Source organism: Centropristis striata, chromosome 6 (genome assembly GCF_030273125.1).
Source record: "Centropristis striata isolate RG_2023a ecotype Rhode Island chromosome 6, C.striata_1.0, whole genome shotgun sequence".
Lineage (NCBI taxonomy): Eukaryota > Metazoa > Chordata > Actinopteri > Perciformes > Serranidae > Centropristis > Centropristis striata.
This window is the reverse complement of record NC_081522.1, coordinates 11,670,213-11,688,462: the sequence shown is the minus strand read 5'-3', so window position 1 is coordinate 11,688,462 and position 18,250 is coordinate 11,670,213. Positions and strand designations below refer to the sequence as shown.

The 18,250-nt window shown below is 40.0% G+C and overlaps 2 protein-coding genes across 2 annotated transcripts in view; one reads left to right on the top strand and one right to left on the bottom strand.

Annotated features, from left to right (window-relative positions):
* Positions 1-2,468, top strand: part of arih1 (ariadne ubiquitin-conjugating enzyme E2 binding protein homolog 1 (Drosophila)) — a 14,093-nt gene extending 11,625 nt beyond the window's left edge. The window contains exons 13-14 of the mRNA XM_059336088.1: positions 432-544; positions 626-2,468. Coding sequence (XP_059192071.1) covers positions 432-544; positions 626-710 — 198 coding nt within the window. The 3' untranslated portion in view covers positions 711-2,468. The remainder of the gene's footprint in view (positions 1-431; positions 545-625) is intronic.
* A 1,209-nt stretch (positions 2,469-3,677) lies between these two features.
* Positions 3,678-14,944, bottom strand: c6h15orf39 (chromosome 6 C15orf39 homolog). Its single transcript, XM_059336087.1, has 3 exons — positions 14,618-14,944; positions 8,966-12,155; positions 3,678-5,645 (listed from the first exon to the last, which is right to left on the bottom strand). Exons 2-3 carry the CDS (start codon positions 12,111-12,113, stop codon positions 4,567-4,569), a joined length of 4,227 nt encoding a protein of 1,408 aa, XP_059192070.1. The 5' UTR covers positions 12,114-12,155; positions 14,618-14,944; the 3' UTR covers positions 3,678-4,566.
* Between the last annotated feature and the right edge of the window lie 3,306 nt (positions 14,945-18,250).

Below are 18,250 nucleotides of genomic sequence, written 5' to 3'. Positions count from 1 at the left end.
GTTTTGAGTGTTGACAGGAATCGCTGTCATTAAATGAGGATTAACCATTGCAAAAGCATTATTTTTCGTAGCTGTGAAGTACCACATTAAGGCAAAACTAAAATTATAATAAAAATGAATTGAAAAACAAAAAACCCTTTTACTAAATCTTCATCAAAATCAGGTTGGCTGTGTGTTTTGGCGGATATGACTGAATGGCGAAAACTGATTGTTTCCTTGCTAGTGTACAAACAGAAACCTCAGGAGAGTCTGGCCAATTTTCCATTCAATGTTCCTCTCTCTGGCAGCAGAAGTAGTCCATTGACAAAGGCCCATGACCAAAGTAGTCACCTGATTGGTGGGAGGAAATCAGTCAAAACAACCTGTAGTCTGGTCATACAACTGTCATTTCTGCCAGAATAATATTGTTTATTAATTCCCTGGTTAATCAGAACAACCAGGCAGACCTGGAAAATGCCACTGAGGTGCTGTCTGGCTACCTAGAGCGGGATATCTCCCAGGATTCTTTGCAGGACATCAAGCAGAAAGTACAAGATAAGTACAGGTCAGTAAAGGAAGAGCCATAACACTGCATCACCCCATGTGTGTGTTCTTGGAAGCCAACAAATGCTTTGTTTCTCGACAGATACTGTGAGAGCAGGCGAAGAGTGCTGCTACAGCACGTGCATGAAGGCTATGAGAAGGACCTGTGGGAGTACATTGAGGATTGAGGACACGTCCCAATGCAACGGACTCTTGAGTATCTTGACAAACTAGAGCGCTGATGCAATTTAACAGGGCAGCACGGGCCTTCTGCCGCCTCTCCTTTGGCAAACCAACCACTTTTGCATCATTTTTTCCTGGATTTGTTTAACAAAATCTTCAAAGTAAATTATATTTAAATGAAAGGTAGAGTAATAAAAAGAAAGTGTACTACAGTATTGTTAGCAACAGAGTGGAGTCTTGAGAAAGCATAAAATCCATCTTAAACAAATACATCCTTTTGGCTTGTATTGTAACACCTCCCCTGAACTATCTTATTTTCCTTTGTTTTGTTTTTTTTGCTTGTGAATCTTTTCTGTTTTTGATTTTGACTTTTGTTTTCCCATTAGTGTGAAAATGTTTTCAACACAGCTTTAATTGTCCTGGCCATGTCTGCAATATGTGGTGAGATCCTTGTCTGAGTGGCTGAATGTTGATAGGTTGATTGCAAAGGGGCAAAGACATTTCAGGGGGGAAAAGAAGAAAAACATCAAAAGAACAAACTAGCAAGTCTGTATTTTTCAATTTGTAAATAGTCCATATGCATGGAAGTTAAAGAGCAAGAGTGGCACGTGTTTGCATAATTTTGAAATTTTGAAATATTTATTCTTTACCAATATTGAGAAAGGTGTACTTTTGCCATGTAGGTTAAGCCCGTCTGCTCCCTTCATAGTGTGTGGGAGGTGGATGTCTCTTCAAAGCAGAGCACAAGTTACACCTTGTCAATAATTGTAAATGGGGACTGATAGGAGGAATTTCTCTTAGTTTCCAAGTAATCAGATATAGGACTCAGTTAAAGTGCACAGCTGAGTTAGAAACCAAGAGCAGAAAAAGTTTTACAGTTCAAAGGTAAGGTAGAATGCACCGGCCCTGTGTCCCTCTATTCTAACCTTTTGCCGTACCCTCTTAGTTGTTTTTAGAGGTGTTTAACATTAAGAACATTACTAATTATTTGCAAGAGCCAAACTGAGTGACATTCACTCTTTTCTTTTTGTTCTCTCTTTCCCGACGTGGCTTGAGGTAGCCCTCTTAAAGCTCAGCTTGCACCTTGGGGATTGAATGAGGGTAATAGAATGTACTGACAGCACAACTTTGTCGTGCTGCTAATTGGGCTGGATCACTGTCAAACAGGGTCAGGCATTTGTATCACTCTTGCAGGGAATAGTTGGGTGGCATGGGCCTGATAGTGGCCATGTCTCCTTGAGATCTCTTGCCTTGCAGTAAGAGTGAACATAGCTTTAAACCAAGCTACACAGATGGACTTGGGTGATCCTTTGGCAGATGAGGAATATAGGGCAAACTTCAAAAGGTTGTAGGACTGTTTTATAACGCCGTTATGCTTTTGCATTAAAGACTGTATTTTTCGCACATGGGTTGAGGAATCGACATTGAAATGTCAGTGCCCCTCCAGGTTTTGCATTGTTCTATGTGGTGGTTGCTCTGGTTGTCAAGCTCTCTGCTTGTAAATGCTCGTTCATGTCTCTGCAATATGGCAGTCTTAACAAGATTGACTGGAGGGGACATGAATATACAGGCACTGATGCAAGTCAGAAGATGACACCAAAGTGTCAGCTTTCATTAAAACACATCCTTTAACCCAGTTTCAGATCTTTGGGGAACTCTCTCCCAAATGCTTCTTATGTGTTCAAACTTATTATTTTATCCTAGCAAATTATAAACTGTATTGTTTATTTGAATAAATGTCATGAGAAATCTCATTTTTGGGAGTACTGTGTGAGTCATTAGAGTAGGTTTGGTCACAATCATTAATTACCCAAACATCCATGAAGCATTTTTGCGCTATGTATTTTGCGATGTAGTGTACGACAGACTTGGCAGAGCTGTGTCTTCCAGAATTGCGTGAGATTTATTTGGTAACTCTTTGACTAATTTTGATTTTAGGCTAAAATGTTAGCGCTTTTTTGCACCACTTTAAATGCAGATTGTATGATAAAGATCAGGTGGTTGTTTGTATGATGTCACTTTTGAATTCATTTGTCTCTAAAATCACAAACCAATGATGCCACCAGTTGAATGGATAGTAACAAAAGATGGGCTATTTTCTCTAAGCTGTCTTGCAGTAACACACAAGTTCTAGCTGTGGTCATTAGGCTAATATACTCTCCAGGGCTCACTCTGTTTTCATTGTGTCTGCTAGTAGTTCATGAACATTTCGACATAACGTTTGAAGTAACAGAAGCAGCTACTTAACATTAAATTGAGACATCCAAAAACTTTTAATACTTTTCTACATATCTTTTCTTTATGCTATCAAAGGTGTTTTATTTCCTATTAGTGTAAAAATGTGGGAAAAATTAGTTGTCTGTTTTGGAGAAAATATTAAAGTGCAAAATGTTGCAAAACATTGTTCTGGCATTGGTGGTTGTTTGATAATGGGCACAATGTTTCTGTTGTGGCAGCAGCCATTTTCATAAAAAAATAAACTTATAAACTTATTAAAAACTTAAACAGTGTCCTTAAGAATACTATTACTGTGTACTATAGTAGTCACTTGTAGGAGCAAACCAATAACTGGAAATACAGTTTCCACCAAAGCAGCAATTTTGACAATTAAAAAAGGGAATTTGCAACTAAACAGTCTGCCACAGGATGGGGGCAAAGACACATCTTAGACATGTATTCCAAATGCAATGTTATTTAAAGTAACTGCTCATTTTAAAAATTCAGCAGATAATTTCTCACAAAATAACCTGTTTCATTAACTGCCGGTGACAGGTTAGAATAGCTTTGACTCTGCAATGGATTCAATCACACAAGACTAGTAAAATCAATGTTTTCCTCTTCATGGTGAGTTGAGAAGTTGTAGCTGGTGGAAATGATCAGTGACGATTCAGCAATATGTTAAATTAAATATTGGTATTCAAGAAATCCTGTGGGAAAAAAAGGAAAAAGGTGTATTTTTGTGATGAAAAAAACAACTTTCAACAGCATTACAAAAAACAAACATTTTATTTCAGACAACTGTAAGAATATTGCTTTAAGCAGAAGTATAAGAAAATTATAAAAAAATTAAAACATGATTTGAGGTGAAAGTCTTATGGTTCACAGTGATTCAAATGCTATGACATGGGGACATCTCAGCCTCCTGAACAACTTAGTACAGAACTACGTTAATGCCTGTCCAGCCTCAGGTACACACAACAAAACCACAATCATCAAGGTTAAAGTCACTCTTTGCTATAATAATGTACATAACTGGCACTATTACTGTAAACCTATATACATGCAGCTGGAACTGTTTGATAGTAAAACCCTTTTATAAATTTCTTCATGTCATTTGCTGGTTTCTTAGTTTTTACTGGAAAATTTAAAATGGTAAACTATCAACAACTTCACTCAGAATCCCATTTTTTTAAACCAGAAAATTGGAGAATGGTGACAAGTACCCAACTTCATAGTTGGCTTACAATTAAGTTAAATAACTTGTGATTTAAAAAAAATTTTTTTTGCATACCTTTCAAATCAAGCAAGGTTGTAGCAACTTTTTTTGCACACGGCTGTTATCTACTTTGTGTCGAAACCAGAAAAGCTACTGATAGATGTGTCATAGATGATAAGCACAAAAAAACATGACAGGATGTTCCACGTTGGCTATAGTCAGTCCCAAAACTTGCACCCTGTAGCTCTCAAGTGACAAAGAATGTTAACTGACCTCATTATAAAAAATATCCAGTCCAACTTCATTCCTGAGGAGGCCACGCAGATATTTAGGGCTTATCATTTGTTTGTACGTTTTTAAAAAAGACAGAAACCCACACTCAGTGACAAAAGCAAAAATGGCACCTGTACATTTGTGTGGGGAAACTAGTCTTCAATTTTGAGCCAGCCTTTTTTATAGTCTATCAGTAGCTCTAGGTAGTACTTCCACTCAGGCTCGCTGTCATACCGGACCTCAAATATAGTCTTTAGAGGGTTGGTGTTGGCCTCGTGTATACGCAAAACTTCCCCTCTGTACCACACTTCTGATTTGTCGTCTTCTTCATACAGATGGCGAATCTTCTTTCCCACCAGGTCTGGGTAGGAGATCCTCATGGCCCCCTGAGCCCTCTGCACAGCTGAACGCAGAACCCATCTCCTCCTGTGTTCAGCGCTGTGGCAGGCAGACAAGTAGGGACAGTATTTGATCTTTAGGGATCTGTGTTTTCTTTGAGAACGGCTGCTCAGGGGTCTTAAGGCGTGAGAGAAGCTTCCCGTTTTCTGCCACCTCTGGGTTATTTTGGGTGTCCTCCTTTGAAGGTCTCTCCCGCTGCTCTCTTCTCCCTCCCCGTCACCAGTCTGTGAGAGAGAAGGAGCAGCAACTGTCCCCAAGTCTGAGACTGCTTGGTAGCGGGCCTTTTTTCTGTGCAGACCTTTAGTAAACATCCGCCTCAGTTTGAGGATCACGCCTGAACAATTGTTGGATCTAACTGGAGATTTGGATCTTACCGGCTGCAGACTGGAGTATTCCTCTGTCTCTGTGTCACTTTGAGACGGAGAAAGTTTGTCCAAGGATAGAGGACACATCCATGAATTCTCAGTTGTGCTTAGTGGACTGAGTGAAGAATCCTGCTCTGCAACCACAAGGTCACTTCCTCTATCCTCATTCTCTTCAGATTGATGGCCACTCCAGTTTCTCTCACTAAATGCATTCAGCACGTCTTCACTTAAAGTCTCATCTCCCTCTTCCTCATCTGACAAACTGCTGTCTAGAAACAAGCGCCTTGAGCTGCTTTTTACCCTGCTTTTTGTTGTACTCTTCCCAAAATCTGATTTTGTTTCCTGGTCCTTCGGATGACTCTGTGAGTCAGAAGCAGTGATGTCTGAAAATTCAGGAGTTCTGCAGCTGATAGTCTCCTCACAACCTTCATCTTTTTCTCTGTCAGCAGGATCATCTCTGTCTAATCCTGCAACACAAGTTATATGGCAATTAGGAGAGGTCAAAATGAATGCACAAATATGCCAAATACATAAAAATAAGGGTGCTGACAAAATGAGAGGGTAAGAAATAATAGAAATAATTTAGTAATCGGGGAGACATTAGTTACAAGTGGATGTTCAGGATTTGTTGCACCGAAAAAAATATAAATAAAATAAATAAATTCCTTTATTCACCAACAGATGCTTCCTAAAAAGCAAGCTAGCAAACAAAATCCAACACAGGTTGACAAATCAATGCTCCCATAGCGCTTATTCAGCACACAAGAACAATGCGAAACTATTCTATTAATATCAGCAGACCTGGTGATTGGACAGCGTGATCCTCCACCATGAAACACCCTTTCAGCAGACAGAATAGAAGGCTGTGGGAGTAAACATGAAGGCTGGGAAAGGAGTCAGCTGCTACGAAGGGTGCTATCAGTCAGGGATAAAACAGCAGTGATGCAACAGTAAGACAAGGGAATGTTCATTTACCAGAGTCAAGTGCTCTCGAACCATGTGAACTGTCAGCAGTGAAAGGAAACTCGATTAAGCCCAATTCAGTTAGCAAAAGGATGCTTAATATAATAATAGATGTCGAAGGACATAAAAGCAAAAAGGTTATTTAAAGGACAAGTATTGTTAATATTTTTTATCAACAAATCCCATAAAAACACCAACAGGAATTGGTCTGTGCAGCCTGAGCCTGCTGTAGCATATTCCTCTCTGCCATAGACTTCCTTTGTTGTTCAAAACACACAACTGCCCCACACACCCCTGCACCGGATGACATGCTCTTTCATTATGATGAACATGGGCACTGTAGATTATTTTGAGGCAACCCTTCATTCACCATACTGCGGCCAGAATTACTCACTAGTGCACCAAATATGCAACTGAAAATAGTCTAAACAAAAGCACTATTTATTACAGTTTGAAGCTACTGTAGCTGTTTCAGGAAATCACCGAGCCTCTTTAAGAAAACAAAAAATATTTGTGACCAATTTTTTCATATAGGCTTTGGGCTGAGAGACACAGGCAGGCTTGGGAAGTAGAAAACTATTGAGAGAGAGAGAACATGTGGTTGGTTTTGGTCTTTTCGTGGGATTTGTTGACAATAACAAAAATAAATAAAATACAGAATTTTTGCAAGCTTTATCCTTCAAAATCTTGTTTTTCCCCCACTGTTTATTTAATCTAACTTCCCTCTATAACTAAACAGCACAGATGCAGGTTTTTTGAGGAAACTGATCAGTTGAAAGACGATGACCACCATCCTTTCATCTGCTCAGAATGTACCGCAGTTAATTCCCCTGTGTGTGAAGCAAGCTGTCACTTCCTTCCTCCGGTAGTGTGATCCAACAGCCTGCCCCACAGTCTTAAAAAGGCCAGATATACGATCTTAAAATCATGAAGGCAAGTTTCATTTTTCCACTATAACAAGTGTAAGGCAATCATGCAATTTTGTGTGATTAGTTACTGAAAGTTAGCAGAAAGGTGTCCTGCTTTCTAATCAGACATAGAAAAGAGTAGCGAGATTGAGGGACAACATAAAAAATAAATATACCTGGACTCTCTTTTGGACATCAGGTGAGGTTGATTCTGTAAAAAATAAATGGATTTTATTTGGAATATTTATGTTTATTGTGATTTGTTCTTAACATAAGGGCCAATAATGCAGAAAATATGATTGCTAAAAGGCTATTTAAGGGAAAACCATGATAAAGTTAACAGTCAAAACATGAAGCTTTATGATGAAATCCAGAGGAATCCGTAAGTCACACCATCTATCCAATGGGGATTTCCAGAAATACGAGCGGAAAGGCAGGAAGCAATGTTTCTTTGGCAGTCATGCTGTACATATCACATAATCAAATCATGAAACTAGAGGTTTAATCTTTCTTAGTATTTGTACATGGAACCAAACAATTGCTGAGCTTATATTTAACCTTCATATGAATTATTTAAATCTAATGGTTCATGATAAATACAGTGAGAACACCTAAACCTTTCTTTTTACAAGCTGATTCATAGCAGACATTTTTATAGCTGCCCGACCAATAATCTGTTCTTAACTGACAAAATGTGTTGCAATCTTGCTGAAGTAGTGCTGTAGTTTTTGGGGAAAAAATCACCTGTTTAATATTTAAAGAAGACATGCGGTTAAGAACACATATATATTTATGCCCCTAAAATAAATGTCCAATATTCATCCGTTTCCTGCCTCCTTTATGAACATGTGCACACTTGTACTACAGTGTTGGTCACATGAGTAGTTGTTAGAATGTTTTTTATAGCTCTCTGCAGTATGCACATGTCTGAATCAGCATAAAGGTAATACCTAACATATGTATTTATGCATTTCAGGAAGAGGCCCTAGGTATAAAGTTCAACTTGATGAATCTGGCTCTTATGTGTCTTGACAGGTTGACCTTAAGGACACATTCTTGTCACTACTTGTTGGAGTACCCCTATGAGGGAGAACAGGTGTTAGGAAATCATCTTCGGTAACGCTTTATATTAAGGTCCTTGTAATAACCATTAATTAACAAGTAATAAGGCCCTTGTAAGTCCTTACAAGATGCTTATTTACATTGTGTGTTTATAAGCTGATATAAGTGTTAATAATGGCATTACAAACACCCATGACCCACCCATTATGTCTTTGCCATGCCTTTATTAATCTTATTTTGTTTGCTTATTGATATTAAAATAGACTTTATTGCTCATCTATTATAAGTTAACTATAAGTTAACTATGCTTTTTGCAACTACAGGATCTAAAGCGAGAACAATGCCTTATTACTTGTTAATTAATGGTTATTAAGGACCTTATTATAAAGCGTTACCTCATCTTCCTTTATAAGTTCACTCTGGGATGAATTTCTTTGTTAATTCGTTTGGCATCATCACTGTGTGTCATCTCATCACTGAAGAATCAACCACCATCACAAAAGCATCAATACTGTTGCTTAATGTTACTCATCTAATATGTATGAAAGCCCTGGGAGCCATGTGAGAAAAACAAATTCTGATTATATACATTTTGGCAGATGGGGAAAAAAAAGTCAGGATCATTTTTGTTGTTGTAATACTCGTGTTGGCCACAAGAGGCTGACGTGCTCCACTACACCTTGTTTAGGACAAAAATTCATGTTTTCTTCCACATGAGTTTTAATTCATCCAGGTCTTTCTTTTGGCTATAAATGTAAACTCACGTGTAAGAAAGCAATGCAAACATTCTTTTAGAAAATAATCCTGACAAAAGAAAAAAAAACTCATTAACTTTGAACTGAACACACACCCACCTAGATGTTTGCAGACACAGGCGTGATACAAAAGGTTGACCACATCTGTGTAGATGTCAGGCAGGTGTTTGAGGGACATCAGTCTCCTGAGTCTGGAGGAACAGGCTCGCTTATGAAGCTGGATGAGGATTTTTTCTTCGGAGAGTGTTGTGGGTCGCAGCTCCACTCGGTGCTCCTGCAGGACCTGGTCAATGAAGCTGCCCTGCACCGTCGGAAACAGCAGCTCCTTCACCACCAGCATGGGGAGGAACACCGCCCCAGTCCGCATGACATGTGGGAAAGGACAGCGCTCCTGGGCTGTGTACTCTCTCAACCTCTCCACTATCTTATGGAGCGCTGACTTCATCTCCTCATTGAGCCACACCTCTCTGGCTCTTACCCCCAACAGACAAGACACTTTCTGAACTTTGACTGAAGGAGATGCTGGTTCAGTCAGTTCCAACTGAGACAACCAGCTTCTGAGCTCCTGTTCTGAAGAGGCCATCACATAGTCGGATATTAGCTTGCAGAGGGATTGGTGCAACTCAAGGAAGTGCTTGCGGATTGGCATTTGAACCTCTCGTTTTGCTCTGAATTCAGTTATTGGCTGTGCAGGTGGTGTTTCAGGGGGTGGAGCAGGGCGAGCAAGCTTCGTATCATGGAGAAGTATATTGTAGTTAGAAAGTTTCAGACACTGGGGAGGAATGTTTTTGAAATCTCGTTTGCTCTCAGGTGGTTGAGGTGGAGTGATGGATTTGGGTTTCAGGGTGCCCACCTGATCTTGCAGTGTGCATTTATCACAACGGGAAGATGACTTCATCTGTGAGGTCACCTTGGACTCATGTGATGTCTCAGTTTCATCTGCTAATGAGGGTTTACATTCAAGTTCATCAGGTTCACATTTCTTTATCACCAACATGTTGGATGAAACATTCTCTTCAGGCTCTTTTTTGACTGATACTCTAATGCAGCCACTCTCTCTAACAGGAGTCTCTACGTCATCATCTGTGTCTGATGGATTTCCTTTTTCCACTTTAATCTTCTTGGGTTCAAATATTTCTACAACAGGCTTCTCTAGTGGAATATCAGCACAGATTTTTTTGGAAAAAGGCTGCGGTTTATCTTGACCTGGGCTTTTCTGTTTGATGTCTGGCTTGGTTTGGACTTCAAGGTGCTCAGAGGACTGGGTGGTTCTCTGTGGTGTTCTGCCTGGAAATAACACACCAGAGGCCTTCAGGTATGCTTGGTATGGTGCCAGACTGAAGACGTTATCAATAACTGGCATAGGAGGAGAGCCTGTTTTATTTCCTTCTTCGGGATTCCCCATTTCTACCTTTTTTTGTTTCTTAATGAGTTCCACTTCCCATAAATCCCTATCCTCTTCTTTTATTCTGATGGGTGAAGATGAGTGAGACATACTTCTCTTCAGGCACCCTTTAAGAACAGCAGCACCTGCTGCAGCAGCAGGGGAATAAATTATTTTTCGGACATTTGGACTATGAGGTACAGCTGCATGGACTCGATTGGAACTGTGGTTAGGGGACCGGGGCAGCCATGCTGCTGGGGAAACAGGAAGGCTTTTTGGCTGTTTCGGGCACGTAACCTTGGCTTCACAGGATGAATAGTCCAGGATTCTGTCTATGTTCAAGGCACTTGGAGGAAAGACAGGGCGGTCTAGGTGCAAGCTTTGAAGGTGGGGGTAAAATCTGTTGATTTGTATGCCAGATGGTGAGATGCCAGGATGGCTCACACGTCTGGTAGGACTAGTTTGTTCTACCCGGAGGAATGGTGAGTTGCTGTGTGTTTGGTGAACGTGCAGGCTGGTGTTGGGTTTGTCCTTGTGTAGACTCGTTGCAGAGGCCAATGGGTGCTCCATGTATTGTCTGGATGGGGAAGTATTAATGCGATTAGAGTGCAAGCTAGGCGATGCACGTTGCCTTTTTAGGGGAGCTCTGACTTGGTTTGCACTTAAATGAAATCTGGGAAGTGCATAACATGGATAGTCAAAACCCCGCATCAAGGCATGACTTGGCAACGTGTCAGAGCTAGGCAAAGGCAAAGGAATTTCATCATGAAGAGACTGAGGCACAATGTAATGCTCCCGGGGGTTTGAGATTGTGTGTTTGACAATAACAGGCACATCTTCTCTCTGCTTACACCGTGTCCTGTCGTCTACCTCCACATTGGCCTGGGAGTAATAAAACATCGGGTGCTGTGTTAGCTGGCCATATTTGGACATGGGAGAATGTCCCTCTGAGGTCATATGCTCATATGTGGGATGGGAGGGGTGTAAGCTAGGGTAGCCTCTGGGGGAAGTCTGTAAACGCTGGCTGTGCTCACTCAGAGAACTGAACAGTGTGCGAGTGGGGGTGCAGGGATAACTGCTGTAGTTTGGGTCAATCATAGCAGGAAAAGTCCTTGCTCTGCTTGGGCTGTATGCTTCCACAGTGACCCTCTTTAGTGGCTCTGCACTGGGGTCAAACTGCAAACCTCTCTGTTGCAGCAGTGCTTCTTGTGCTTTCCTCTGGATGGGCGGACTTTCAGAGTAGTGAGCATCCGTTTGCATCCAATCATGCTCATATACGGTGTTCGGTATCCTCGGAGAGCCATGTTCCACACTGTATCGTTGTCCAATCATGCAACCCAGTTCATTACAGCAGGGGTTGTGCACATAAAGTGGCTTAGGAATTGCTAAGTAAACAGAGTTTTCAGGAGGAGGAGATGAATTCTCACCTCCACTTTTTTGTTTTCTAACTGCTGCAGCGGCTGTGGGACTGCTGATCCCAGGGCTTTTAGTGTATATTGTGAAGCCCTGTTTTACTGGGCTGTGATGCAGAGAGGAAGAATGGCCTTCCTCAGAAGAATTGCTGTCTTGCCTGTAAATGATGTGTTTCTGTCCCTCCATGCCAGAGAGGTGACTCACAGGACTTCTGCCATCACGCAGGGAGGTCTTTGAGTTGCTCCAAGGAGGAGTGAATCCTGCTCCGTCCTTTCCTCTGGGATCACAAGTGAAGTAGGCCCCGCTGTACTGCAGCATCTGCTTACCCAGAAAACCAGACATGTTTTGTGGTTTTGACAGCCCTGTGGATGCTATAGTCCCATCAAATAATGGCATCTTGCTGCGAAACACTGGGTCAACGACGGTGTGCATCGACTGGCTGCTCATCATGTAGTTACTTTTCTATGATGATGCGTTGCTACAACTCCAGACCTGAGAATATAAAAACAACAATTAGTCACAGGCATACTTTATTTAATACCACCCACCTCAAACATCAGATTGGACAGCGGAAAACACAAAAACATTTTGCACGAATGAGGAAGTCATCAGTAGATAACAACTAACTTAAGGCATTTTATCAACCTTAGCGAATCATGTGGTTTATCATGTCACATACACACTTCTCAGCTTACGGACATAGGTGGAAAGAAGTAGAAACGTGTGAGGATGGGTCATAACTTAATGCTTATGCATGGAATATTAGTGAATCTGGTTCCCACAGACAGCCAGTGTGATAGCTGCCACATGTTGCAGTGAACAAACCGGTTCTCATGGTGATATAATATTCACATGTGATTGAAAACAGTCTTCACTTCAAGGACATTTCTGCAAATATGAAAATGGGACTGTATACTGCAATACTGTATTTGACTCATATTTGATGTTTTTTCAGTGTCACTACGGCTCATTTCAGGTGTCAGAATGTCTAATCAAATAGCTTCAGTCTCCCTTCACCTGCTCTGACATGTTCATCTCATCTTGAGTTGATGTCCTAAGACCAAACGCTACACACTGTGTGTTTCTGTTCTGCATTTTGTAACCACAAACCTCGAGTCACGCCACAGTTCCTTTTTCATACACGTCTCCCATACAGGGCTGCATATAACTGTTATTTTCATTTTCAGTTAATCTGCTGGTTATTTGTAATGTCAGAAAATGGTTAAAAACAAACAAAAAAATAAATAAATTCTGGTATAGCCATCCATGTCTTGTTTCATCCAACCAGTCATCCAAAGCACAGAAATATTTAGCTAAATGTCACATAAAGACAAAAAACAACAGCAAATCCTCACATTTGAGCAGCTGGGTTCAATGCACCTGAACTAACCATGTCTACACTACTTTATCATTATCAGAAAAGTGTCTAAATGTCACAGTGACACCTTTAAGTATCTTTTCATGTCTGACTATTAGTGAAGATATTAAGTTTATTATCATATTACAAAAACAAAAACAGCAAATCCTCACAACTGAGAGCTGGAACCAATCATTGTATGGCATTCAAGCATGAAAACAAGGAAACAATTATCAAATTAGATCAGTGAATAATAGAAACTTGAATGCAGCACATAAGGAAATGGAAAGGTGACCACATCATGTGATCAACTGATAGCACATCACACAAACATGCATGGACCTTTGAGGTTGCTCCACTAGACTATAATTTATTAATCTCATAAAATGTTATTATTTGTTCTGCCATTAGTGAACAATCATGGCATATTTACCCCCTTAAACTAACAGATCATAGTGCAAAACATCCCTGCACTCTTTTGACAGGCCGCCAAAATCTGCCAGTGTTGAAACAGCTGTATCACATCCAGTGAACAAAGTAATCAAGCAAACTGTATAAAAATGAAAAAGTGTTTATGTTATCTGTGATACAGGCTACTGTATATATGTTGTTATTGGGGTGGAGTGAATTAAACACCAAGCTCTAACTCTAACCCCACACAGGCCTAAATCCAGGCTCAAATACAGCCCACAGCCACGTAGTGTTAACAGATGTTATCGGCTCATCCTGTTGACACCTTTCAGAGAAGTACAGAGCAATGGTTTATCTGATATGGCAAAGACAAATTGGTTTTATGTGCATGGAGGAAACTGATCAGGGCTGCTTTCAACTGACTGCAAGCCGCACTCTCTGAAGTGTGTTTGTGTGTGTATGTGTGTGTCCTCACTCCGATCTGTAGGGTAAGGGTGATGGAGAGTGTGGCTTCCGTAAGCAAACCGTCCAAACTGTCAAACTGAGCCTCGAACCACATGTGAAACACAAATCCCTATAGTGTGTCTTTATAACTAATTTATCTGATGAAACATGCTCGAGTCTGTGAGGTCAAGACAAGTGAAGATGTCAGCAGCGAGTTCACGTGACTTTTTTTTTTTTTTTAAAGTTCCTCTCCGGCAAAGTCGTTAAACTTCAATAACCAATGAAAATGACTCACGTCCAGGCAAAAAAAGGAACTTAAACTGTGAAAATTTTCTTCGCAGTTGCTTTTTATATAGTACATGAGGCGCATAGGATATGTTATCATGGGTTAGGCTGGCTGCAACAGAACACATGAGCTTGTTGTCCATTCAGCATGATCCGCCTGCTCCAACAGGACGCAAATAATATGAAAATAATATACGCACAGGAGCACGAGCATGGTGCAAGTGATTTACATACAGGCAGCGAAAGCGTCTTAAAACCACGGTAAAGCTAAAACCACACTGTGGGCAAAAACAACACTGTTTCAAACACTTGCGATGCCTTGGCTACATTAAATAGTTTCACAATCTGTCATGCTTTCTTTGAAGAGTCATCTTCACTCATGTGTGTCAGTGAAACACGACTTGTTGAATCATAATCAGAGACATTTGAGGATCGGGTAGTGAATTTGATTTCTTACCTCGCTGCTGTGTTGACAATAAATGATTTCCACAAAGACTCCATGAACTTCTGAGAAAGGAGGGGGAAAGTCTGTTGCCTTGTTGGTGGACCGGGTGAGTCCAGATGCGCCAAAATCCCACGAAATGAAACGAAGGCCTGCCAAAAGGTTTGAGCGGCTCGCCCGAAGTCCACGCGGCTTTTAGAGAAGTTAACAAACTGGAGAATAGACAAAAGGGAGGAGGATGGTGTTTGATCAATAGGCGGAGTCACACCCTCTGTCTATCCACGGCTTGTTTTCTACACACGTTTTCCCGCTTGTCACTTTCTCACTTTTATTTGCTTTATCTAAATATTCCGACTGCCAGCTGGCTGCTGATGCATCCTCAAGTGAACTCGGAGTTTATTCATTTATTGACACAATTGTGTGCTATTGATTTCTCAAGCCTCAATTCTCACTCTGCTGTTTCCAAACCAGATATTTGGTCCCTCCACCTTTAAAGGGAATTCCAAAGGGTCACCAAAAATAAGAAGTAATCTGATATCATTGCTATTATTTAATTTCATGGAAGTGAAAACTGAAACTGAATGCATCAGGTTTAATAAAGTGTATTTGCAAGCATGCAACAAAGTCCATCTTTTTTTATTTTTTTTATTTGTTGCTTTTTCATAGCTATAAAGGAGATTGATAGCCCCTTTCCTTTTACTGTACTTTATATTACTACAAAGTCATGCATTGATTTACTTCTGCATATCTTTGAGGAAGAATAAACCACAGAAAAAAGTAAATGATTTTGCAATACACCTCTATAACAATATCTGCAAAAAAGAAAAATAATGTAGTGATGTTATAGTGGGTGTACATGCAAGTGTTTCCCTTTAAAAAAAACACCATGGTTATGCCTGCTATAAGGCGGCTAAAGTCTAGTATCCAGACTGACAGCATGTAGCCTTTTAACAAAACTCAAACCTCTGATAAACTGTAGAGCAAAAGATTTGAATATGAAAATATAAGAAAAAATAAAAGAGCATAATATAGCTTTATATAAGTGGCTGGCAATGACAGAATACTGCTGTGAAGGGAGGCCCTAGCACAGCATAACTAATTGTTGACCTCATCCTAATGTAGTTAATGGTTGACTTTGGTTGACCAAAGTTAAAATCAGGTCAGGCATTACCTCAGGCAGACAGTGTTTTACATTTGTCCATAAGTCTTGACATACACATACAACATGATTCATTTACACTATAATAGCCTGTGACTGGTAAATGTTTGATTTAGCAGCAAATCATTACAGTGTGATACAGGCGATCCAACATTACTGTCAACCTAAATTCTTCCACTTGCTTGATTCACCATGTGAATGAGTTCATTTCTTGCTGGACTTGCATCATACTACTCCCTCATCACCTGTGAGATGGAGTCTAATTTGTGCGTCCCGTGGGGCTGCCACAGTTGCGTCTAGACAAGTTGGTGGCTTCCATCAGCCCCTGTGGCCTCGCGAGGTAAAGAGACGCTCGTCAGGGGGTTTGACTGAGGGGAGAAGGCAGGAACGTTTCCCCCATGGAGCGCTTTCACATCTCCCTTATTTCCAGTTACCATGGCATTACAGCTTAAGGCGAACCAACACAAAGCATTAAGGGGCTAACAGTGTGCCGTATGGATACAGAAACATAAATCTTACACATATAAGGTGAAAATGGTGCATTAAACACATAAAGTATTGTGGAATGGACAGGCAAATAGACACAGGCAGTGCAAAGGGTTTTCAAAAAAAGGGTCAGAAATTCTCAAACAGCCAGAATCCTCCCTGTGTGAAAGCAAGTTAATGAATGATTTTACAGAATGAAGAGACTCTCTCTTTCTTTTTTAAACTGATCGTATTTCCTGATACTCAAATCGTTACTGGCACCTTTCTTGTTGGAGGTAATTTCCCCTTGTGAAACTTCCTTCTGCTAAATATCAAAAACACGGAAATACATGAAAAAAATAAGCAATAGCACAGATTTAGCAGATAATTGTAACAGGAAAAAAATTATCTAAAGAAGGGATTATCCATGGGGCTATCAACATGAGTCATACATTTAATTCAAAGAGTTCATATCCTGGATGGTGACACAAACAAACAGTGATAAATGCATCATGACTGTAAACTGATGTATCATGATTGTAAAATTATGTTTATTGCCAGTATTTTGGTTTTGTACCATGTGGTTTAAGAGTCACCTTTTTCCACAGGCAGCTGCTACACAAAATTAAAAATGTTTCACTTTTACTAGGTATTTAACTGTAAATTTGTAATATTTCTAATAGCAAAGCATGTGTCAAATGTTGTGCAAGACAAATGTAATTCAGTCATTTATACTTGCTCCTGTGTGAGTCCACAAGATGTTTACCACTTTTAAATGTCTGAGAGTCAATCAGGTGAGTTGTGGTGACACAGGGAATAGAGCAGGTGATCTCTCAGGATGTGCTATCTGATGAAACACTGCTGAACTTCCCCAGAGGCCAGAAACTGTTGAGTCCGGAGACTCCTCGAGTTGCAACAGACACATGAGACACATGTGCACATGAGCGTGCACACATATTGACACAGAGAACAAGATAGGTGTCATGCATTTTTGTGTACCAATGTCTGCAAAGTACAGACTTCATACAATGGAAGGTATTCATTGTGCAACTTGGACAGCTGACAATCCAAAGCCTGCTCTTTTCTATCACTTGCTGCACATGTGCATGCTTGTTATTTCATTTCCTTTAACAGCTTTCTCTCTACAAGGCAATTAACAAATCCACTAATACAACACTTCATGGTTCAACTGGAGCTTAATATTTAACTTAATTTACAGCAAGCGACCCATAACAGTCTGTCATAGCACATTCAAGCAGTTACAATAAAACTTTTCCTCTTTTTGTAAATTGTGCATTATAGCAAATAAGTAACTGTCTGACTGAAATCACCAATTAACTCTTAGCTTTTTTTGTATTTGCATTGAACTCTTTGCTCAGCATGATAGCTGACTTAGTCACATTTCTACTGTAAACATTGTAAATGAAACTACAGTACACGATCCAATAACCCCTCTACCTTACCTCAACCAACATGTTTCAGGTACAATGCAGCTTTGAAATGGAGTAATTACTCCATTTCAAAGCTCCAAACTCTCCTTGGGTATATTATAACACCATATATATATATATATATATATATATATAGTGTTATATAGCACTCCGCTTTCATCTTTTTATACAAGGTGCTTGAGACTTCCTGCCGTCACTAAGCAACCAAAACAGTTTGTGCGGCAGTCTCTTTAATCGCCCATTAGCATCAAACAAGTATTCTAGCGTACAAAATGGGAACATTTATGGTCAACCTATGATGTTGCATATGCCTCCTGTTACTGATTTTATTAACAATATGTAGTCACTAAGAGGAATTGTTCTTGTAGCTGGTTATGTGGCTGTTTGACTATGAATGCTACTTGATTTAAGGTCTCTTGATCTTAACTACCTGAATACATAAAGTTACTAATATCTGAAGGTAGCAAGCATTGATTTGAAAAAATGGTGAGCTATTCTATCTAGATTGGAACGATAATAATAATAGTTATAGTTTAATAAGTGATTGAGCTAATTACTTAACTGGATTGAATA

Bases quoted from the DNA above. Each gene is read 5' to 3' on its own strand.
- c6h15orf39 (XM_059336087.1), bottom strand. From the start codon at position 12,113: ATGATGAGCAGCCAGTCGATGCACACCGTCGTTGACCCAGTGTTTCGC. The intron at 5,646-8,965 runs GTGGGTGTGTGT...CTTGTGTTGCAG, and splicing joins CTGTGTCTGCAAACATCTAG to GATTAGACAGAGATGATCCT.